The following is a 24770-nucleotide window of genomic DNA, read 5'->3' as shown; positions in this document are numbered from 1 at the left end:
AACGGCAAATGGTTTTTATGAGGAGCTCTTTCATGGCAGAAATACACTCGGAGGTTTGCCATTGCCTGTCGAGGGGCGACTGCTATTAGAAAAATGTTTTTTCTTAATTTTGGTGTTTTATCGAGATTCGAACCAACGTTCTCTCTGTGAATTCCGAATGGTAATCACGCACCAACCCATTCGGCTACAGCGGCCGCCACTCAAGCGAAATTTTTGCCCAACCCAACCCAAAAATTTGCTCAATAACACAATCATACCCCAAAGTAATGTTACAAAATATCTCGAAATGCATCTTGACTCTCACAATGCAAGCTGACATGGCAAACCCATATCTTTACTAAACGCAAGGCACTAGGAATCAAACTTCGAAGGCTTTATTAGCTGTTAAATCCCAATTCTTATGTATTCCTCGAAAATAAGCTCTCACTATGTATACTCAGCTATCGTAAAACCAGTATGGACATATGGCATACAACTCTGGGGAGCCGCAGCTAACTCAAACATCGAAATACTCCAAAGATTCCAATCGAGAACTCTTAGAATGACCGCAAATGCACCATACTATATCACAAAATCTCTAATTTATAATGATCTCAAAGTTCCCACAATAGCTGAAAAAGCAAAATGCATTCCTCATCACCAAAATAAGATTTCAATCGTACCCAAACCCACTAACTACAGTAATTACCACCAATCTCATTTAACAGGTTGAAGAAATTAACAATAGATCTCATGCAAAAATTGAGGAAAGGTTGCATCACTGGGTGTTTGCCATGCATGTCTCGTAGAGTATCTTAGTTTTAAATATAAATATTGTTAATGTTATTAAACAAATCGCAATAAATAAATGGTGAATAAAAAAATGTAAATGCAAATGGTTATGTTATGGTTATTAATGGTTATGAAAACTTTCTCTAATGAAGATGCTACTTCATCGCACATCACTGTAGCTCTTTTTTGCTTCGCTTTTTTTCCCCGACAGGTTCCTGGCAGTAATCTAGTGCAAATTGGAATTGATTTAAGTGAATTTTACTTATCGGTCGAATGGGACATACTCGAAGTTCCTGCAACTAAGAATGAGGAATATTATCCAGACACTTTGGAACCGTTTTCTGGTAATGCGAAGAATATTCAGTTTTTCAGATTTCGATGAGTAACCAAATATGATAATTTAATAGTAAACAATTTAATTGAAAATATTATAGTAAATAGTATCTGCAATCATTTCTTTATTACCATTACTCAAGATTTTTATTGAAAATAATCTATCTCTTAAGCATTTTATTGTTTTTATCGAAATTATAACTACATTTTGCAATATTTTCAAAATTTCTTCACAGATATTACATTTAAGCTCACTATGCGCCGTAAAACGCTCTTCTACACTGTTAATTTAATTGTCCCCTGTGTGGCATTGACTTTTCTCACAGTGTTGGTCTTTTATTTGCCCAGCGATTCTGGCGAGAAGGTATTCAATTCGTACAAATATATGTATGCATGTGTGTATTTGAGGTTGAAAAATGTGTACAATGAATTAACTATGTTCGTATAAACACTTTTTTGGAATATTTACTTATACAATATATATGAAATAGATTTTTCTTTAAATTTTATACCATTGCTTTCAACTTTTTGCATGGTTCGAATTTTAAGATTGCACAGTATAACTAGCTCGTATCAATTTTAGTACTCTTTACACTTTTTTGGTATCGTAGAAGATTAATTAGAACTATCTACAAGTATAATATTAATTGTATTTCTCTATAACGCTTTTATTGCATGCGATCTCTTTGAAACTATATGCAAAAATTTCAGTACACTTATACTCTTCAAGAACTTACCTACTTTCTAATCATACTGTCATTGCACTGCTGAATTCAGTCGGAAAGAGGCGAATATCGCTTAGCACCAAGTTAAATTAATTAAGTCAATAGGCGAATAATGCATAAAAAATCTATGAAGGGTATTCACGAAATGGATAGGTTGCATTTGTGATACATCCTATACAAAAACAAACTTGCAATCGTAGTTTGAAAAAAAAGAGAAAAAAATAAGTACAAATTAAATGATCTGTTTTAATCCAATTTAAACCGCATTTTGGAATAGAAAGCAACCATACGAGTACATCATTTTTGTAGAACAAAGTGATAACTCAGCGCGTAAAATTTTCGTCAGTAATTTTTATACTTATTACATGTTAGTATTCCGCCGCCGTAGCCGAATGGGTTGGTGCGTAACTACCATTCGGAGTACGTAGGCTCGAAACTCCGTGCATCAATCACCAAAATGAAGAAAACGTTTTTTCTAATAGCGTCCCTCGGCCGCCAATGGCAAACCTCCGAGTGTATTTCTGCCATGAAAAAGCTCCTCATAAAAAATAGCTGCCGTTCGAAGTCGGCAGTTAAAACTGTAGGTCCTTCCATTTGTGGAACAACATCAAGACGCACGCCACAAATAGGAGGAGGAGATCGGCCAAACACCCAACAGAAGTTTACGCGCCACTTATTTATTTTATTTCAGTTTTTATTAAGTGTAAAAATGTTATAATCGTCATCTGATAGATATACTAATGCCAATGTCTCATAGTAGAATTTGCTGAAATTAATGCTTGTTGAACACTAACACCCTCTAACTTCCTTTTGTACGGGCCAGCTAGGCTTTTTTTATACGAAATGTCCAAAAAGTCCTTTTAAATGAGACATTTGAGAAATACAATATTTTACAAAAATATTTTTCGCCAAATTTCACTGGCGGTTACCTAAGGCACCAAATCCACCAAAATAGGCGTTTTCTCGTAATTGACAAAAATAAAGGGTCTTTCAAAAGACGAGCCTAGTTGTGGTTTTAAAATAAAACATATAAAAATTTAGATCCTTTCAGGCTCACTATCTACTTTTATTTAAAATACGGCTCTTAACAAGTAGTATATGTGAAAAATGATATAATTTAAATGTCCACGTCTATGTCATACGAGTATTAATACATATTTCCAAGAATTCTCTAAAATAATATCACATTGAGTACAGCACTCACGATTCGGATGCTGTGTTTCATCTCTGGAATTGTTGTTGGCGTATTTAGATATATAGTATTTCATATAAAAAAAAACACAACATGATCTGCTTTTTCTATCCTACACAGAATCAGTTTTTAGAAATTTTTTCACCAACCTTTTGACTCATTCCGATGAATATTTCTTACCAAAATAAAACCACAAAAGCCATAGAGTTGCAGGGTGTTCAGAGTCTCTCTCGGTATAATTTGGGTACCATTGCAGGATTCCTACAGCAGCACTAAGAAAATTAAATACTAAATCTGTACGCAATAGACATGAGACTATTGATACATACACTGAAAATTCAGGTGCAGTATGATACAAAATAATAAATGACGAAATTCAAAGCCTTGTGCCAGTTAGTGGCTAATTGGCTGGAAATCTAGAAAATTAGGCCAACTTAGGCTAACATTTTTCACTATTTTCCTAGCCAAAGTTGGATATTAGGCTTGAACGTCTCATCATACTGAAGACAAAGGTGTACATCTCTCTCAATGGACTGATAGAACTAATGCGTTTGAAAACGTAGTTAATTTGCCAGTTAGGTAGCCAATAAGTAACGATAATGCTAGTGCTACCTAATGACCTATTGTCTTTTCTATCGAACGTATAATCAAACAGATTTGTCTGATTGGTGCCCCATGAAGTTGGAATAGGACATACTTATATAGACTCATAGCCTATTGTATTAGCGTAGGGAACTTGTCCTTATTTTTGCAAAATTTTTTTGTGAATCTTTCAAACAATTTAGAATATTTCTGATTTCGATAGTACTGAGATTTTCCAGCTCCTTAAAAAATTGTAAAGATTCATTGCGTTTAGCATTGAGAATACAATCGCGGCGAGATTCTGTAGGTGGGCTCGTTACGTCACCTTTCATTCGCGTCTTTTAAAAAAATAAGTAGTTTACATGTTTGTAGGGGTATGTCAATATCATTTCCAATATTCTCGTTAGAAAGTGTGGTGCCGAGTCTGGCTAGTTCGTCCCATAAATGTGACAATTGCTAGGAACTCATGATTCATGTGGGCGTTAAGAGCCATCTTGTTAAGAGACACTTTGCCAGTGTCACGGCCTTAATAATTGCCATCATTTTAGGCTGAAAAGCACTACAGTAGTTGGGAGCCGAAAACTAAAGGAGATCTTCAAATGCTTGCAACATGCGCTTCCGCCCACCCTGTATTCGAGCTTTGAGCCTTCTATGTGTACATAGAAGAAGTCGCCCTGTTTTACAACGTCTTGTTTCCGCTCATTCCTTGAGGGTAGGACGGTCGTGAACGTTGTGGCGGCTGTGGTAGGCGGAGAAGTTAGATTAGCTAAGCAACAAATTAGTTTCGTGAATACCACTACTTTTTTTTTAAATTTATCTTCAATGCTTATTTACTTTTTATTAATTTAGGAAATAGATTTCAAAATACAAGTCATAAATTACAAAACTAAACGCACGAAATCATTAAATATTATTAAATAGTTTTTTTATATTAATCTAAAAAAAAAAAAAGAATTGAAAAGCATCTTGAGCAAATACGAAAGAATATGAGAAAATGAAAGAATTATATTTTTTTAAAAACTAAAATATTTGTAAAAAATTTTAACTAACCAATTCGCCAAACTTTTTTATAGCTTTTCTTAACTAAATGAACTTATTCTACTTTTGAATAGATTTATTTTACAACTTCTATTAGCAATTAGTTTCTAACATTTTCGTCACAATGCCGCATTCTTTTTTCACATTTAATTGCCAACACCCATCAATTTAAGCAAAGGCATACTTCACATCCAAAAAATTGATTTGCTTTTCTGTGAAGAAGAGCTTAAAGCAAGTATGCGCTATGCTTAAAAAAGTAAAGAAATCTCATAACGTAATTTCATCGAAAGTCGAAAATTGAAACGTGAAAAGAGTCAAGTAAAAAGTAAACAACAATAAAAAACGGAATAAAAAATGACCACAAATTAAGTTCAACACTCATCCTTTAAAAAACATGTTCAGTCTCGTACATTCACTTGCACGCACACACGCACATGCATACAAAGAGCAAACAAACAAAACAAAAAAAAGGTGAAAAGAGGCACACGGAAACACCAACACCACCTCATACACATACTCGTACACACAAGTAAGCTGAGATCGGCTCGATTGCTCGCAGTAGCGCCGCAGTTTTGATTGTAGAATTTTGACATTTACAAACATTTTGACAGTTGGAAATTGTATGTATGCATTTTCGTTAAATATGGTTTTTTCTTTGGTTGTAACTGTTTTTGTGTAGAAAATGAACTTTTATAAATTAAAACAGTTATATTTATAACGAAAGTGTGAAGAGAGAAGAGAAATTATTTATTTATTATATTATCACATTGCGTTGCTTGCAAATTGATACATTTTTTTTTTTGGTTTTGTAAGTTGTCGATAATTAATGTTGATTGTAAAATGTTGTGTGTTTGGAATTTTTTATTTTCTTGAGTTTCGGCCATGAAAGATAAGAGGGTTCGAATTTGAATAAAAATGATAGTTTTTTAAAAAAAATATTGCTCGTTTAAAAGTTCATTTTATTTCATCAAAATTTAAATGTCCGTAATATTTGGGCAGTTTGGAAAGTAATAAACCATAGGAAGTTACGCATTAAAATGCCATTTGCCAAAATCATAGCATCTTCCGATAGGGCGATGACTTTTGCATCACCTGGTAGCAGAACGGAGACTTTTACATAAATACTATAAATGGCGTATAAATATTTCATTCATTCATTCATTTCTAATTACTGTATTTGGCAGCGGATTGAGGCAATTAAACACTCTAGTTAGTTTCGAAGTTGCCGCTCTTTCCATAAATATTAGAACATTTAAACATAAGGCAGAGACAAGGAAGACATTCTTTCACAGTAGAACCCAAGAACCAAACCATCCAATCCCTATATAAAATCAATTGCTGAGTTCGAAAATTTACATACTTTGTTGTATGTTGTAAGCCGGCCACCAATCAGTACGCCATAAGTTAGGTTTGATCTTACTATTGCTATGTAAAGTCAAAGAACAATGTAAGTGGAATGTCCCCAAGTTGATCCTATTAATCTTTGACAGGTGTTGAGTATTATAGCTGCTTTTCTTACTCTATCTTTGACATTTGACTTCCAATTGAGTTGCCTGTCTAGTATTAATCCCAAGTAGCGGGCTTTCTCCCTAATTCTGCTTGCTAGTTAATAGAACCATTTCGGTTTTCTTTGGGTTGACATTTAGCCCGTTTGCTTTCGACCTTTTTCCAACCGAATTTAATAGTCCTTGCATAATTTCACATAGGCAAATTTCCCTCTTACGGCAAAAGCAACATCATACGTGTAGGCTTCGATGTGGGCGGCAGATACGTTATCTGACAAAAACTAATGTCCCTCGCCTACTGAGAGGAGTCGAATCTAAATTGCGCCGTTCTTCCTATAACAAAGAGCATTGATATAGGGCTTTTTTAACATAGTACGCTAAATAAAGAAGAAAATAAAATAAACATTGTTTGATAGCTTATATAAAATTAATGTTACATCGTTTTTCGCCCGACCAATATTTTTCGTGTCCATTCTTTAATCGGCTAATTAGCTAAGCAGCTTTGACCGACAAGAGTTCTTTTTCTTCTGACAGCCCTAGTATGTCGAATGCAATTTAACCAACAGATGCTACTTAGCAGAATTACCTAGGATGTTGGGAGTATACTGGTGTATTACTTATGCATATAGGTATGTCTGCTCCAAGCTTGAAGGACCTGGAGACGGATAGCAAAGTTGTTTGTTTGTTTTCAAAAGAATAATTACTTAAATATTTAACGAAAGGGCTCATAAATATATAATCAGATTCATAGATATATAATCAAATAACAAAGATTGATGAGCGACAGGCAAAATACGAACAGAAATCTACTATTTGATTTCATTATGAATGTAAGGTGAAGTGCGTGCAAGTAAAAAATAGAAATAAACAAAATGGGGGTGTTTTTCTTAATTTGTGTACATAGATAAAACATTTTTTTTTATTGGCAAAGGAAAATCACCAAACAAGTTTTATAAGTACTTTATTATTTATATTCAAAACTTTAAAAAATCTTGAAAGTTAATTTTGTGTTTTATACGAAATATTTACAAAACAACTCACACTGGTTTTTAACTACGAAAAACATGTTGGGAAAGAAAGCTTTCACTTGAAACTTAAAAATATGTAAGATTCAAATTTTTGCGAAAGCTTCAGAAATACTGCCAACGCCCGTCTTATAAAAAAACCCAACACTCGACGCCTTGAGCTCTTTGTAAAGCTGCATAAATATAAATATGAAAACCTAAAATTTTTTGAAAGTTGCAAAACGAGTGCAAAACTTTGAACAGCTATTATTCGAAACTACAACATTCGAGCCTTTAAGATTTTTCTAAAGCCGCATAAATGTAAATATGGAATCTCTAATTTGGTAGCAAAACTACAAAACTTTGAATTGCTATCCTAGAAAAAATATTATAAAATATCAGCAATCGAAGCTTTAAGCTCTTTGCAAAGTATATAAGCATAGGAGCCTGAAATTTGTGTATAATTTTCAGAAAGATTGTAAAGCTTCTCTAGAAAAAATATCATCAAAAATTTTCGCAGCTTTGTGCGTTTTGTAAAGCTACATAAATAATAATATGAAAACCTTTAAAAAAAATAAAAACTATTCAATTGTTTGAGGCAAACCTTTTTTATTTTTCGATATAGTCGCCTTTTAGGCTTATGCTCTTCGTCCAACGCTGTGCGAGTTTGTTGTCGTTGACCCCTTCCAAATAATAGGATTTGTCCAAGTCTCAAAAAAATAGCCATTCGTTTCTACAATCACCTCCTTGTTTGAATAAAATCTTTGTCCCGCCAGCCATTTCTTCAAATTGGTGAACAAATAGTAATCCTAGGGATCGAAGGGAGGCAAGTCTAGATAATAGAGAGGCACGTGAAACGAGTTGGAACCCTATTTCCATTAATTTTGCGACCATAACAGCTGAAGCGTGAGCTGGTGCGTTGTTGTGATGGAAAAGGAAAATCACTTGACTTCCTCGATTCAAACGAATGCCAAACACAAAGAAATGGACCAATCTGGCACTTGGTGTGTGTTCTTTCAAGAGATGCTACTAACTAAACATAAACGTGATACCCCCCATTAGTGCCATCTCTCTGACTTTGCACGGACTTTTCAAACGACCCTCGAAGAGTGTGATCTAACAGGCATCTGAATTAGATGAACAGTTCCCTTGGCCGGATATTTGCTCCTCTACAAAGTCTTAGGTATCGGAACAAATTAGCCTCTCTTGAGTTAACATAAGTGGACTGGCGGTGGATGCACATCCAAGGGAAGTTTCTCGTATAAATATTAGGTCGGGGAATAAATTCGTAGCGTTTTTGCCGAAGAATTTGATTTAAACAATAATTATAATTATCAATAAGTTAATCATTTATATACTCGTCGTTGCTGTTTACAACCTTTTCCCACCCCTCGACCAATTTGTTGCTCCCCCAAAAATCGCCTGGTCAAGTGTCAAAGCAGTTTTTGAGCCTGTTTTTAAGGACCTCTTTGTTATGGAAGGTAACGCGCTTCATATGGTTTGACAGGGAACGGAAAAATGGTAATTGGTCGTTGAAAGGTTCGGAGAATACTTCGCATGTTGAAGGACCTCTCATTCGAGTTCTTGAAATGGGGCTTTGACGACTTGTGTAACATGGGACCCGATGTTGTCCAGAAGGAGTATGGTTTGATTATGTCAATTAGGTCTTTTCAGTCATTCTTTTCGAGCATTTCCCAGTGCACCACGCCCTCCCAGCCTCATCAAACACATATTATGATCCTCATTGGATGTACTTTGGCTTGACTCTCGGTTTTGGCGTAACTTTTGGAACCACCTACTCCTTTCTTTGATTGATATTGATGTATAGGCACCATTTTTCATCTCCCGTGACGATTCGGTACAAAAATCGCTGTTTATGACCCCATGTTGCTCGATGGCGGGCGAGATGCTGAGAAGCAATTTGAAGGCCACTATCTTTGCTTTTTTTGTTGAGGTTGTGAGGCATCCAGGCTCCCAATTTTTTGGTAAATTCAATTAAATGAAGGTTTATTTATAATCGTTTCATGATTGCAGTTAATTTTTTCTGCCAATTCACGACTGATTTGGCGACCATTCTCCTTCAAAACGGATTTAAGACGTTCTTCATCGAAGAAGCTCTTGCGCTGCGATACGTGTCATCGACGTCGTTATTTTTCCGTCATTTTTGGACTTTGCAACCCATTTCCGTGCTGAAGACTCGCCTATGATACCTTCTCCATGCACGGCGCAAATGTTCTGGGCTACTTTGGCAGCTTTTTCACCTCGATGAAAGAGCACGTGTCGAAATGTTTACTTTTACCTCAAGGGTATTCCATTTCTAAGCCTCAAAACTAAATAACTTAAAAATACAATTAACATAGTTCTGTAGAGCAGAAAGAGTTCTATTGAATGAATGCTTACCCTTTGCCCAGCAGCAAACAAATCGATGTAAAATAAAAGAAAATATAAAAGACCTACTATGACCCAATAACTTCTGTAAATTTTGATAATTTTTTAGCTCAAATAAGCGATGGAATGAAATAAGCTTTCCAAGAGCTCTGAAGCTTTCAATCGTTAGAAGGTTTTTCAGCACTTTCCACTAAAAAAACCGCTGTGAGTTGTATATGTACCGAATTTTTTAACCTATTTCTATCGAATTGAATTGTGTTTATATTTTCAGTCTTGTAACTATCAGACAATGTATGTATATGTATGTGTGTATGCATAATTGGCAATGTTTTTGATATCGTTTGTTTGTTTCTTTTGACATTTATTAAATGGATTTGAGTGAGTGTATGTATGTATGTACATATGTTTATTGATTTGAACGTACACCAGTTCGTTCATTTGTTTGCTTGTTTGTTAGGTGGATTTCCTTGTCTGCGGTAGGTAATAAAAATATTAGAAATCTCAAAGAGGCCGAAAATATTTTTATTACACTATCACCATGTAAAAATGCATAATGAATTATGTAGTTTGTAAGTAGAAGAAAACTCTACACTTGAATTTCGTTGACAGGTTACGTTATGTATTTCAATTCTTGTCTCGTTGACTGTGTTCTTCTTGCTGTTGGCCGAAATTATTCCGCCAACATCACTGGCCGTACCGCTGCTAGGCAAATATCTACTATTTACAATGATCCTGGTTTCGTTGTCTGTTTGGACAACGGTATGTGTATTAAATATACATTTTAGGTAAGTAATATTTATAGTGAGAATTTTGATAAGACAGAAGTTTTGAGAATTAAAAATGGGTGCATAAGCATTTATATAAACTAATTTGGAGAGCCGGAGGAGAAGTGCTTAGAAATGCGCTACTTGTTAATTATCTTCTAATTTTTTTGTAATTTCAATGCTGTTTGCTTTGCTTTAGATCACCGTCTACACATAAAATGTCACCGTTTGTGCGTAAACTATTTTTACACTTCATGCCAAAGTTGATGATGATGCGACGCACTCAATACACACTGCCCGATTATGACGATTCGACACCTAGCAATGGCTACACCAATGAAATTGATGTGCGGTGAGTTTGAGTTGACAACTAATCTGAAATGGTATATGAGGGGAGGCTACTACTATAAATAACGAGGCTGATCCTGTGAAACTTTTTTATTTGATTAGTAGCATGTTTTTGGTGCGTGACCACCGTTCAGAAATGCGTAGGTTCGAATCTCCGTGCATAAAATACCAATATGATAGAAAAAGTGGACCCTCGGCGGGCAATGGTAAACCTTCGAGTGTATTTCTGCCATGAATCAGCTCCTCATAAAAACCATTTGCCATTCGGAGTCAGCTTAAAACTGTAGGTCTCTCCCTTTGTGGAACAACATCAAGACGTACGCCACAAATAGGAGGAGGAGCTCGGCCAAAAACCCAATATACACCCTTTATAGCGCCAATTATATACAAGTATACTAGGTTGTTTTGCGGTGAGAATCTGGAGTGGTTGCAAGATACGCTTCTAAAGCTGTTGTGACCTCATCATTTGATGAGAACCGCCTTACACGCATTCATCTTTTTCGGTCTGGAAACAGATGGAAGTCGCTAGGGGCTCAATGCTCCAACAATTCTAGTTTCAATGCAAGGATTTTGACCATTGCAAAAATGCTCTTGGTGGATTGTCCTAATGAAAAAGAAATTTTTCGTTTGCAAACTGCGTATTTTTTTACGTATTTTTTCCTTCAGCTAGTCTAAAGGTTACAATAATTTTCAGAATTTATTGTTTTACCAGTTTGCAAGTAATCCACAAACAAAACTCCTTTCGCATTCCAAAAAACTGGTGCTAACACTTTATTGACCCATTTCTGGACACGAACTCGTTTCGGAGCTGAAGAACCAGGTTCACACCACCTTTTAGCTTCTTGCTTTGATTTAGGATCATGGTGATATACCCAAGTCTCATCCATAGTGGTGAATCAATGCACAAAATCCACTTTACCCTTTCGAAAGCGCTCTAAATGTTGCTGAGAAAGTCGCATTCGAATGTGTTTTTGTTCCATTGTTAGCGGATGGGGCACCCATTGTGCACATAACTTTCTGAAACCCAATACTTCAGTCAGAATATTGCTTATAATGCCCAATGAGTTGCCCAGGGCTTCTACTAAATTTCTTTCAGTCACTCGGCGGTTTTCCAATACGATATCCCGTAATTTTTCTACGATTTCTGTTGTTGCTGTTTTTGGAAGTCCTTGACGTGGATCGTCTTCAAGGCTTGTAGGATCTCGTTTAAGTTCAACAACCCACCTTTCTGCTGTACTAATTGATGGCGAAAAGTCATAGTTGCAACATTCGTTCATAAATTTTCTTTGCTTTTAAAGCTTCCAAAAATAACAATTCAAATACTGCGCGATACATGATTTTTTCCATTGCAGAAAATACTTTGACACGTCAATACTAAATGGCTTGTAAATACAGAATGAATTGACTGACTGAAATGAAACTTTACACACATTCGTATGAGGAGTGTACCGACATAACAAAAAAATGAGGCTAGTAGAATCGCCCTCTCTTATCGAACCGCAAAACTTATTGAACAACTTAGTATATATACAAGTTTTTTCCCCCGTTAAATACGCATTGCCCTTCATATTTTTTCAGTAAATTCAGTAAAGCTTCAGTTCCGAAATTTCACACACTTCGTTGCTCCGTTATTAATGTAAAAAACAACAACAACAAAAACAATCCTAGTGCGACTGAAAACTATGGCTATAATAATTTGTTTCCAGAAGTGAGGGGCCCTAGTGGTCTGGTGGAGCTGGTGGTCGTTTGCATTTGGGCCACGCGCACTTCTATAGCAATGTCAGTCTACTTATATATATTTTCGCGTCTCTTCTTCAAGTTTCTTAATTTGTTCCCTCACTAACTGATATTTTTTTCAATGACATTATCTAAATCAATCTATGGCCCTTATTATGAGCAACATTCGATCTTCGACTATAGTCGAAAGTGCTGATCGAACGAATTTTCATTTGGTATTATGGCGCTCATTCGTTGAAGAATAGGACTATTGTGAATTTCGATCGCTCGACGCATTTACAATAGATAATTTTTTCTCAGCTGATACAGCATATCAAAATAAAAGAAAAACCGATTGTGTTGAAATTCTTTGCTAACAATAATTTTAAAAGTTAAAAAAAGTATTTTTTGTAAAAATGAGTACAACGGGGTTGTGGTTCGACGATTCATCGGTCGATGAAAGATTAGTGGGACTAGCTAAATGTAGAAAACAGCTGAGGGGCGCATCCAACCCCCTTGAAATGGCTTCCACTGAGTAAGTTTAGTATTTTCAAAATGTGTTGACGTACTTAATATTACAGAAATTTCCTTACAGTTGTTTAAAGAACTTTAGATTATCTAAAGAGACGTTTATGAACCTACTGTCCAGTACAGAAAACCAGTTGCAGCAGTGCACCCGAGCCAAGAGCTCTTCACTATTCTCCAAAAACAGCAACACAAATTATTAATGTGTGTGGAGCTTTGCACAACATTTGCTTGTTTTATAATGTTCAACTTCCGGATGAAGAGTTATCCGATGAGACCCTCAACGATGATGCTGAAGATATTGAATTGGAGCCAAATAACGGAGAAGCAGTAAACATAAGAAATGAAATTCTTAGAATATTATAGAAAAATCTAAAAAGTATAATATTAAATAGAAACCTTTACGCCACAGTTTCTGTTTTATTTTTGTTATAAATTTTCATTATTCAATTATTTGTCATTCGAAAAAAATATGCATTTCAGTTCCTCTACGTATTTAGGCCCATACCTGCCAAGGGAAAATAAAAATGTATTTCTATAAACATCACAAAAAAAAAACCATTATTAATCCATTTTGCTGCCGTTCTAACTGGTGGTCCCAAGCAATCCAGCTCCGTTGTAAATTCCTCCCATTTTTTTGCTGCTTGTACTTTGGTGGAAATCCCTTTTGCGAATTGTGGATTCTCTTCCATTAATGCAACTAGCCTTTCTAATTGCTGTTTGATACTCACGACTTTCGACCTGCATAATATTAACAAAATTAGTATATATTTATTATTTGGTTACTATAAAACAATAAATAATCGCAAACAACTTACATTTTAACAAGTTTTCCCACAATACGCTACACAATCGAAAGCAAAATTGCATTCGACTATAAATTCGGTATACAACGAAAATTTCGACAGCGTTGCACCGCTCATAATACCAAATTGACATTCGATTTTCGATCTTCGACAACCAACGAATATCGAAGATCGAATGCAACTCATAATAGGGGCCTATTTCTCTTTGTTACATAATAACAAAAATTTACATTGCGACTCTCACTATTAGCTTGTAAGCTAATATTTGTTAACTTAGTTGTAAGAATTATGTAACCTTGGAATGATTAATAAAGCTACCTTCGCAAAGAACGGATTATTATTATATACTTATATGTACTAGTTGTAAATAGTTTTTGCGACGTATTGAAACTGTTGTTGTTTTGCTTCTTTATTGTAAATCTCGTATGCCATCGAAATCAAAACACAAGCAGCGATAGTATTAGCGACTTTCCCAGTGAGTTCAAGGATAGTCAAGAGGGGCCCTATGATAATGGTGTGCAGCACTCGATTGGTGAGTATTTTAATATTTCGATGGGATTCATTCTGGGGTTCTCGTAGAATTTTTCGTCATTTACAATATATTTTATGTATAAAATAGGTTTGCGAGTGGTTGAGGAATCTTTGCAGACGAAGGATTCACATTTTTTAAAATTTCAGCAAATTTTTGAAATAATCTTTTTAAAGCAAAATTACCGTATTTGGAGAAGCAGGGACAACATGACGAAAAAATTTGCCTACGGCCAATTGAAAACGACAAAACTGTAGGCTCGTCCACTTAAAGGCAAATTTGGAGGAAAAGCTCAGCCGAACACATAATTATATTTAGTTATTCGAAAAAATCAAACTGGCTTCTTTTAAATAATGTTGTAGTTGCAAATCTTTGCAATTTCAAACTTTCATTTGCTTTGCATGTCTGTCTATCGTTTAACTGATGTTTTCTCTTTCCTATGCCGTTTCTCACTTGCCAGATTCCGACAATGTGATACCTCGCAATTTAACACCCGAAGTGCTGCAGGCATTACGTGCAGTGCGTTTTATTGCGCAACACATTAAGGATGCCGACAAGGATAATGAGGTAAGTGTTTCAAATAAATCATTATTCAACTTGTATGAAAAATTGAGCGATGTTGAATATTTATTACTGACCCGCCAGGATATTAAATTTTAGTATGTGGATGTTTTGTTTTACACAAACACACTGTTTCCCTCATGACTTGTGGTATCTCCCTGCAGGGAAGCGCACTAGCACCGCATTAGTGTGATTCTGATCAATTTAGGGATAGTACTAGTCTGCGTTGCATCTACTTTCATGCAACTGATCAGATCTACACTCAGAAGTATTAAGCGCATATGCGGACTTATGACGAAATGCAGATTCAGTTGTTACCGTAAACTACTAAAAAACTATAAATTTTGATAAAATTTGACTATTTGTTTTTAATTTAAGTTATTTTATTATGAAATTATAGTTCATTCTAGAAAAAGTCCATAGTACTCCAAGTTATCAAGTTTCAAACTTGGAGTAATAATCCAGGGTTTTAAGGTCTAGCGAGTTAGGCGACCCTAAGTTCAGTGTTCTTGTGCCCGCATTGCTTTGTGTGAAGGAGCAGAGTCTTGCTGAAATATGTATGGGCTGTGACCGTGTACACTATGAATCCAGGGTTTCACTAAAGCTTCTAGAACCTCGATATATGTAGCAGAATTCACTCGAAATCTTTGAGTAAGTGAGAAGTGACATGTGCTTTGTTGTTCACAAAACCATAACAATGACCGGAAATTTCGTGTGCATGACAACAGGCACCTCTGTAGGATTGAAACATAGTCATCTGTCATTCTGGTAATTTCAGCGCTTGGTTTTTTAACCTTGGTTAATATTTTTTTGTTAGGAAAAAAGACCATTGTTACATCTCTAAATCGTTGTGATTTGCATATATAGCGACGATGATTGGTTTGTTGGTTAGAGTGGTGATTCATCCAGAATCCAACTAGCGCTTTCGCACCATTTTGTTGCCACATCCTCATTACCAACTTGTTTACCAGTTATTTACAGCATGACTATATCCAGTCTGTGCGGTTTAGGAACCTTATTAGGCTGTTGACGTCTATACCAGACAGTTGCTCGAGACTATCGAACAGCGGTTTGCCCAGGGTTAACATTCTGCCCTTCCATAGGGCAGGGCATTCACAGAGGAAATGGAAGATTGCTTCCTTTTTCTCCGGTTGTTTACAACTATGACAGTAAGTGTTGTGAAGGATGCCCATTTTGGCGGCTTGTGCTCCGATAGACCAGAAGCTAGTTATGACTGCCGTTAGTCTACAGGCGTCCCGTCGTTTCATGTTTATCAGTGTCGACGATTGCTTGAGGTTGTAGGTAGGCCATAACGTCCTGCTGATTTTGCATTTCGTCTGGTCTTTCCATCTACAATCTGCGATTCGAAGGTATTTTAGGGAAATTGCATTCTTGACTGCACCAAATGGTGTGAATATAGCGACGATAACTGCATGCCTCTTCATTTCCTGAGTTAAGTTGTAGTCTTCAATGTCTTATCTGAAAAAGAGCAAAAATTAAAATAATATTGTAGTTTCGGGAAGTTATAGCCATACATGCATGCTCTCAACTACCGTATACATAGAGCTAAATTCGATAAAAATAAATCCACGAGAGACACAATTCTGAATGCAGATATGCAAGAGCCTCACAATTGGCCAAATGGTACCAGTCCTAAATTAGAAATTTCTTTCACTAGTTCAAATTTTACATGAAGGGCTGCTTGTTTTGCATTTCTCAATTGAATATTTATGCTGTTTATTTGTTTATCCCTTCGTTATTGCTTTACTATTTTTTATTTATTTTATTATTTCATTCTACCAGCTTTGCCACATTCATTTGTTATTACAACAATGCTAAAAAATTATTTATTGTTGCAAGCGTTGTTGTCTACTCCTCTTCATTTTTTATTCTTTATATTTCATAATAATGCTAAGCAACAACAACATTCATCATAAAATAGTAACTACGTCAGAATCAGGGGAAAACTTAGCGTAACAGTATCGTTGTTGTAGAGGGTGAATGTGGCTTTGGAGAGGCGCGTACGAAATGTTCTAAGATTTATTTTCATTTTGGTTGTCAGTTTATTGATTGCTTAAGGGGATTTCGATTGATGCCGTGGATATTTTCCTTTATAGTCATTCATCATACAGTATCTATATATACACATTGTTGTACGTATTGCACAACAACAGCAAATATAGAAATAAACAGAATTTATGATTTATAGGCATTCGCGCGGGCAAAGTTTATTTGTCAGTTGTCAAGAGGTAATAATTTAAATATATAGTCACTCGTGAGAGAAAAGGACAGCTAGTGCAGATGGCACAAATTTTAAAAGTGGATTAATATCTTCATAAGCAGAACTCAGATTAGATTAAATTGAAATAGACTTGATTTGATTGGTTTGGATTAAGGATAAGTTAAATTAGGTTAGGATTAAGTAAATTTGATCAGGCTTGAATGGATTTGATAGGATATGACTGGATTAGATAGTAGTAGAACAGATTAGGTTAGATTTGACAATCTTAACTTAGATTAGATTGGATATAATTGGGTACGATTATGTTATAAAAGTTAAAATGGATTATAGTGGATTAGATTAGAGTAGATGATTTGAATTAACTAGATTACATTAGATCAGCTAGATGTGATTAAATTTGATTAGGCTCAATGGGAAAGGATTATACAAGATTAAATTATATTATTATATTAGATCAAAGCCCGTGAGATTATATTACCTTTTATTCCTTAGGATTAGACTAAATTAAAATAGATTCAATTATAATATATTAGATTATATTGGAGGCTAGATCAATTCAGGTCAGGTTAATTTCTACAGGGTGGGCCAAATTAGACCTACTAATGTTAAACACAAATAACTTTTGCAATAATCATTTATTTTGGTTAATTGTTTTTATACATAGAATATATATTATGGAAATTATGTATGAAGTATTTCATCAGACATATGTCCACCATTTTTCTCGATACAAAGATTGGCTCTTTTTAACATTACACCACATAATGTTTCTGTCTCGAATATTTTGGTTCAGTTGTCTAATAGTCTCTGGTTTATTGAGATACACTTTATCTTTTAAATATCCCCATAAAAAGAAGTCGGGCGCAGTCAAATCTGGCGAACGAGGTGGCCAAGGGAAATCTGAGTTTTTGGAAATCAGACGTTCGCCAAAAATTTCACGTAGCAGATCCATAGTTTGCCTAGCATTTGTTCCATCTTGTTGAAACCAAAAATTAGGATATTGCTCCGCCATTGGCCGCAAAAATTTTTCAATCAATGTTCTGTAAGAAACTCCTGAAATCTATTTCGGCTCTTCATCCTCATTTTCGAAGAAATATGGACTGATAACTTTAGTGGCCATAACACCGCACCAAACAGTACATTTAGATGAGTGCAACTAATGTTGGTGCGTTGCCCTTGGATTTTCAGAGCCCCACAATCTACAGTTTTGTTTGTTGGCATAACCATTTAAATGGAAATGCGCTTCATCCGACATCAAAACATTATTTAAAAAATCAATTTGAGTGACTAATTGTGTAAAACGAATAGCGTATTGTAGTCGTTGTTGCTGGTCTTGAGGTTGGGTTCCATAATAAATTTCCTACAGAGAAAAATAAATATGTCAAAAAATAAAAAAGTTATTTGTGCTTAACATTAGTAGGTCTTATTTGGCCCACCCTGTATTATATTCGATTCGATCAGAACAAATTAGATTACATTAAGTTATATTAGACTGGATAACATCAGAATATACTCGATTGGATGCAATTATATTATCGTCATCATCATCATCATAGCATTTGCAGCTCAAGATGAGCAATGTCTCCATTACCGTTGGGCTTCAAATACCTCGGTTTATTGCTGGGCTTTCATGGTGCGCCCGTCGTTATCCACTTCATCTGCTCACCTTCTTGGTGACTGTACGTGCTTTCTTCTGCTCAAAATGCGAGAGTGAAGACGTTGCACATTCACCAAGCGCACTATGTTTTGTCCACGTATCAGTTTTTCGACCTCATTGTTATCTCTTATTCTATAAGAATCTTGCGGCTCTCTTATAGGACAACAAATTCTGCTCAAAATTTAAGAAATAGTTTTTTATATTAGTAGTCACATCCATACGTTGCAATTGGACTTATGAGGAACCTTTAGATCTGTAGCTTACACGCCTCTGACAACAGTTTTTTTTTAAGCAGTTTAAGGTGTGCCTAAGAGTTTCTATTTGCAGCCAGCAGTTTGTCGTTTATGCAGATAAGCGGATCTGTTGTACTACTTAAGTTTAGGTACTTGAAGGTTTTCGACTTTTTGAAATACGTGGGGCTCCTAGTTAGGTTACCGTAACGACTATTGCTTTGCGATCTAACCAAGTATGATATTTAGTATTTTCGATATAGACAAACTGTCTTTTTTTGCTAATCATATTTATTGTGATGATAGAAAGATCGTCAGCATAGTCATAGATCGGAATACCCCTAGAGAAAATAGATAATAGATGCGCCAGGTCGATGCCGTTAATAACAAAGTTCAAAACCCAGTTAACAATTACAGTGGAGAGTGTGTCACCTTGCTTGACATTAGTGAGAACATCGAAAGGGTGAGAGGTTTTTCCTTGAACCATCGCCTTAGACATTGTTCCTGTTAGAGTAGTACATAGTACTTTGTGAAGCGAGGGTCTGTTGTATTTCTTGCCGACGTAGTATGAGGGGTAGCTTTATCCTGTCGATGCTGTCAAAGGCTTTTTTCCGCGCTCATTGAATTAAAAAAGGCAAATTACGACGCATTGATCTGCTGTTTATTTATTGCTGATGCGATAAAATATTACATGCACATATGTGTTTCTTTATGATGTTCCATGAATGGAGGAACCCATAGCTTATGCCACCTCCGAACGACGGATAATTCTTTATGAGAAGTTTTTTTATGACAGAAATACTCTCTGAATGACTCGACCCCTGAAGATAGGAGAAATGGTTGAAGTGCATCTTTTCTGCGCTTACTGAGAAATAATTTGTGCAGTTCCCCTTTAACAACTCTCAGGGGGATGCCGATGACCGGGTAGGAGGTCTCTGAGGCCAATTCAGTCCCCTTCCTGGCAAGCTCACCAGCAATTTCATTTCCCTCTATGTTCCTATGTCCTAGAACCCAGATCAGAGAAATGTTACCTGCACACCCAAGAGATTTGATCTCCTCCTTACAGGAGTTAATAGGACTATGAATAAGTTCGTGCGGTTTTACAACAGATGGCGTAACTTGATTATTATTCCATCGATCCACATTTCCAAACATTCATTGGAGAGCTACTGTCGTAAGGCACAAACGTCAGTATAAGTTTTTTATTTGAAGCGTAAACAACAATATTTTTACCACACTTGAAAATGTCGAATTTCGTGCCAAATAATGTGTTTTTGCAGGGAATTCTTCTTCATTATTTTAATATGAAGAAAAAAGCAGCCGAAAGTCATCGTATCTTGGTGGAAGTTTATGGTGAGCATGCTCTATCTGAGCGAACGTGCCAGAAGTGGTTTGCACGCTTTAAAAGTGGTGATTTTGGCTTGGAAGACGAAGAACGCGAGGGTGCGCCGCCAAAGTTCATGGATACCGAATTGGAGGAATTGCTCGATCAAGATCCGGCTCAAACGCAAGAAGAGGTTGCAAAAACTTTGGGAGTTGATCAATCAACCATTTCCAAACGTTTAAAAGCCATGGGAATGATCCGAAAGGTAGGCCATTGGGTGCCGTATGAATTGAAGCCAAGAGACGTTGAACGCCGTTTTATGGCATGCGAACAACTGCTTCAACGGCACAAAAGAAAGGGTTTTTTGCATCGAATTGTGACTGGCGATGAAAAGTGGGTCCATTACGACAATCCAAAACGTCGGGCAACGTATGGATACCCTGGCCATGCTTCAACATCGACGTCGGCGCAGAATATTCATGGCCTGAAGGTTATGCTGTGTATCTGGTGGGACCAGCTGGGTGTTGTGTATTATGAGCTACTGAAACCGAATGAAACGATTACGGGGGATGTCTACCGACGACAATTGATGCGTTTGAGCCGAGCACTGCGAGAAAAACGGCCGCAATACGCCGATAGACACGACAAAGTTATTTTGCAACATGACAATGCTCGGCCACATGTTGCACAAGTGGTCAAAACATACTTAGAAACGCTCAAATGGGATGTCCTACCCCACCCGCCGTATAGTCCAGACCTTGCGCCATCCGATTACTATCTCTTCCGATCGATGCAACATGGCCTGGCTGACCAGCACTTCCGTAATTACGATGAAGTCAAAAAATGGATCGATTCGTGGATTGCGGCAAAACCGACCGAATTTTTCACAAAGGGAATCCGTGAATTGCCAGAAAGATGGGAAAAAGTAGTAGTAAGCGATGGACAATATTTTGAATATTAAATTTGTAACCATTTTACGTCAATAAAGTTTCAAATTTCGAAAAAAACCGCACGAACTTATTCATAGTCCTATTAACTAATTGCGTTCTGCACCATGGCGTCGTCAGAGCCTTAATCGCGGCTTGACTATCGGAAAAAATTTTAATATCTTTCTCGCTCCCGCGTTCCCTAAGCATTTTGCATGTCTGCAGGATCGCAAACACTTCTGCTTGAAAAACACTTGCAGTGTTCGGCAGTTTAAAGGAGATAGATAAATTGGCTGATTTGGAGAAAACCCCTGCTCTGACACCTGATTCCATCTTGGAACCGTCAGTGAAGACAGAGGTACAAGTTTCGGTGCAGCACGACCCTTAAACTCCAGTTTGCGGATAGAGAGATCTGTTCGAAGTTCGGAGAGATCTGCTCGGAAATACGTTGTTAACTACCCGAAAATGCTACCATGTCCTTTGAGAGATTGCCGCCAGAGGACAATCTGCTTTAACCTGATTGCACTTTGAGCTGCGATGGACATGACGGAAAAGTCGATGGGAAGTAAGTGCAAAAGGACATTCAGGGCGGCACTGGGACAAGTTTTACATGCTCCGGCGATGCCAATGCATGCAGTCCTTTGCACTCTCCCCAGTTTAGTGTTATTATAGCCCTTCCCACCAAACTAGGCATCCATACGTTAAAATTTGGCAAAACCACTGCGTTGTACATCTACAGCACGACCTGTGGCTTGAGGCCCCATTTTTTACCGAATATAGATTTGCAGAAGTAAAAGGCTATACTGGCCTTCTTTACCCGATTTTCAATGTGTAGCTTCCAATGGAGTTTGGAGTCAAGTATCACTCCAAGATACCTAACTTCCGATGAGAGCGGGAGAACGTGGTTGTTTAATTTGGGAAGTCGGGGTGGAGGTTTCTGGTAAATAGCACCAGCTCAGTTTTGTCAGAGTTGACTCGAAGACCGCAAATGGCAGCTCAGCGACTGAGAACCTTTCCAAAATCTGAGCCATGACTGACCACTACCTTAACCCCACCCTTATTTAGCATTATCAGAACTTCATCAATAGCAACTAGCCAAAGTAGGGGCGAAAGGACACCATCCTGCAGCGTCCCCCTGTGAACGAATCTAGTGACTTTAGTTCCTCTTGCGACCGCATTAACTTCCCTGCAGCCAAGCAGGGGCGAGATCCAGAGGCAGATAGGTCTTTCCACCTCTAGTCTATCTAATGCAGTGATAATTGACTCCGCCCTGATGTTATTAAAAGCAAATTCTATATCTATGAAGGCCGCCAAGGTGAATTGTTTGCCTTCCATATATTTTTCCTTAGTCCCTGCGACCTCGTGTAACGCTGATTCCGTGGATTTCCCTTTCAGGTAAGCGTGTTGCGCTGGAGATAATTTGGATTCGATGTGCTCTCGGATATGATAATCAATCAATCTTTCAAACACTTTTAGGATAAATGAGGTAAGATTTATATGCCTAAAGTTCTTGGCCGAGTCGTGATCCCTCCTCCTTGCCTTGGGTATGAAAACAACCCACGCCAAGTATACTTCTTGAAGCACAGGAACCACCGAGGTACTTGTTTCCTGGAGCATCACAGGCAAGATATTGCCAGAACCATGAGATTCTGTCAACTGACACGACCCCTGAAAAATCATTGAATTTTTGTAATGAAATTTTAGGCATTGAGATACTCGTATTTATATTTACCTGCTTGCTGGGAAGAAGCTCTGGAAACATGAGGCTGATCACAAGACAATAATGAGAAGAATAAGGAATTTTGGTTACCAGTGAAGTCTGCATGTTGCTTGTTTTTCCTTATTCATTACTTTTGCTGTCAAAGATTTGAACACATCACATATACCTTTGAGCTTAAGATGCTGCTGCAGTTTCGGTAGAATATTTTTTATCGCAGTCTCTGTTGACTTCTCCTTCTTCCTCCTCCTTACTTCATGCACATTGGTATCACAAAGGACGAATTTGATTTTTTCGCCCAACCGTGCCTTCTCTCTGGGCAACCATTTTAACCACGGAAAATATTAAGACGAACACCACGGATTTGAGGAGGAGGAGCTCAGTCTATTGATTTGCCGGACGTTATTTGCATGCTATATTATCATTACCTTCTCAGATAACACCGCCTTACATCAATTATTGTAAAATGTTTGAATGATATAAATTCTTAGTAGTATTTTTTTCTGAGTTTTTGGTAATTTCATAGTTTCTAGTTTGGAAACCCACATTTGCAGCATTCACTTTTCGCTTGTGTGTATGGAGGGTTGTGCGATTGCTAGCGCCTTTTTTGCTAATATTTTCATCCCAGGTTGCTATAGAGCTCAGATTCTTGAAATTTATAATTAGTTAATTAAACTATTTCAGTTATTTCAAGGTTCTGCTATTCCACTTGTATACGATTATAATATTATCATGTCTTTATTTTTTCATTTATTTAGATTGTCGAAGATTGGAAGTTCGTCTCAATGGTATTGGATCGCTTCTTTCTCTGGACTTTCACGCTATCGTGTGTCTTTGGTACGTTTGCTATAATCTGTCAATCGCCATCTCTATATGATACACGCCAACCAATCGATCGTCAGCTGAGTGAAATACCACTGAGGAAGAATAATTTTATGTTGCCGCCGGACATAGTGCGTCAAATTGTTACTTAAATGAAGTATCGCTTTAAAGATCAATAAAAGAATTTAGAAAAATATTAGGAAGTAAACGAGAAACAAGCTGCAATTGCGATGCCAGAAGTTGATTAAAATTAAGGAAAAAAAGAAAAGGGTTTAGTGGCAGAGAAGTTAAATGAAAACATTAAAAATATAAGTATAAAAAATATGAGAAAACACTCATACCAGTTAACACATTACATTACATAATCCCTATACAAATAACCTTATAGTCTGACTAACAAGAGCATCAACTAATAGAGGAAGTATTTTAAATCTGTGTAAGAGTAAAAATAATATAAAAGCAGCGAAAAATTTATAAATTATAAGAAAAATAAAATTCAAATTTGATTGATGAATTTGAAGACTTTAATCCTTCCTGAATAAAGTATGAAATTTTTAATGTGAAAATTCAAAAAAATTAAATTATAATAAAAAAGTTACTCTTGTGCTTAATTTTTAAGTGCGCATACATAAAAAAATGTGACCAACATTCCTTACATTAAAATTTTCACAACGATAATCTAGAAATGACAAGGTTGCCGACCATCCATGAATTGCACTTGTATCTAATATATGTTTTTTTACATAGTAATTTTCGAACATAAATTCATCATTCAAAAGCTAAATTTAAAACGAAAAATTGACAACAGTTGCCACAACTTGAAATTAAATAAAATTTACCAAACCCAAACTTTCAGTTTTTTCTTGGAAATATGCAAGTGGATGTTTGCTTGAAAATAAATAAAAAAATTAAATACAGGGTGGGCCATGGGCAGCAGTAACTTAGTACCATATCTAATTCCACCGACAGTCAATTCTACGCTGCAAGAACGATCCATATTTAAATCCGGTTTAAGTGGGCTGTGTTCGCCGCACTCAATAATTACAGCAATATCGCTACCGTGTT

At 36.4% G+C, this 24770-nt stretch overlaps 1 protein-coding gene across 2 annotated transcripts in view; it reads left to right on the top strand.

The window, feature by feature from the left end:
* Positions 1 to 24545, top strand: part of LOC128868693 (acetylcholine receptor subunit beta-like 2) — a 40852-nt gene extending 16307 nt beyond the window's left edge. Inside the window, exons 5-11 of one of the 2 annotated variants that reach the window (XM_054111101.1) lie at positions 983 to 1115; positions 1341 to 1468; positions 10148 to 10323; positions 10502 to 10654; positions 14150 to 14229; positions 14687 to 14793; positions 23642 to 24545. In XM_054111101.1, coding sequence (XP_053967076.1) covers positions 983 to 1115; positions 1341 to 1468; positions 10148 to 10323; positions 10502 to 10654; positions 14150 to 14229; positions 14687 to 14793; positions 23642 to 23857 — 993 coding nt within the window. In that variant the 3' untranslated portion in view covers positions 23858 to 24545. Of the gene's footprint in view, positions 1 to 982; positions 1116 to 1340; positions 1469 to 10147; positions 10324 to 10501; positions 10655 to 14146; positions 14230 to 14686; positions 14794 to 23641 lie in introns of both variants that reach the window. The other variant, XM_054111093.1, reaches the window with a different exon arrangement.
* The last annotated feature ends 225 nt before the right edge of the window (positions 24546 to 24770 follow it).

Source organism: Anastrepha ludens, chromosome 2, assembly GCF_028408465.1.
Source record: "Anastrepha ludens isolate Willacy chromosome 2, idAnaLude1.1, whole genome shotgun sequence".
NCBI classification, from domain to species: Eukaryota; Metazoa; Arthropoda; class Insecta; order Diptera; family Tephritidae; genus Anastrepha; species Anastrepha ludens.
This window is presented reverse-complemented; position numbering and strand designations above follow the sequence as displayed.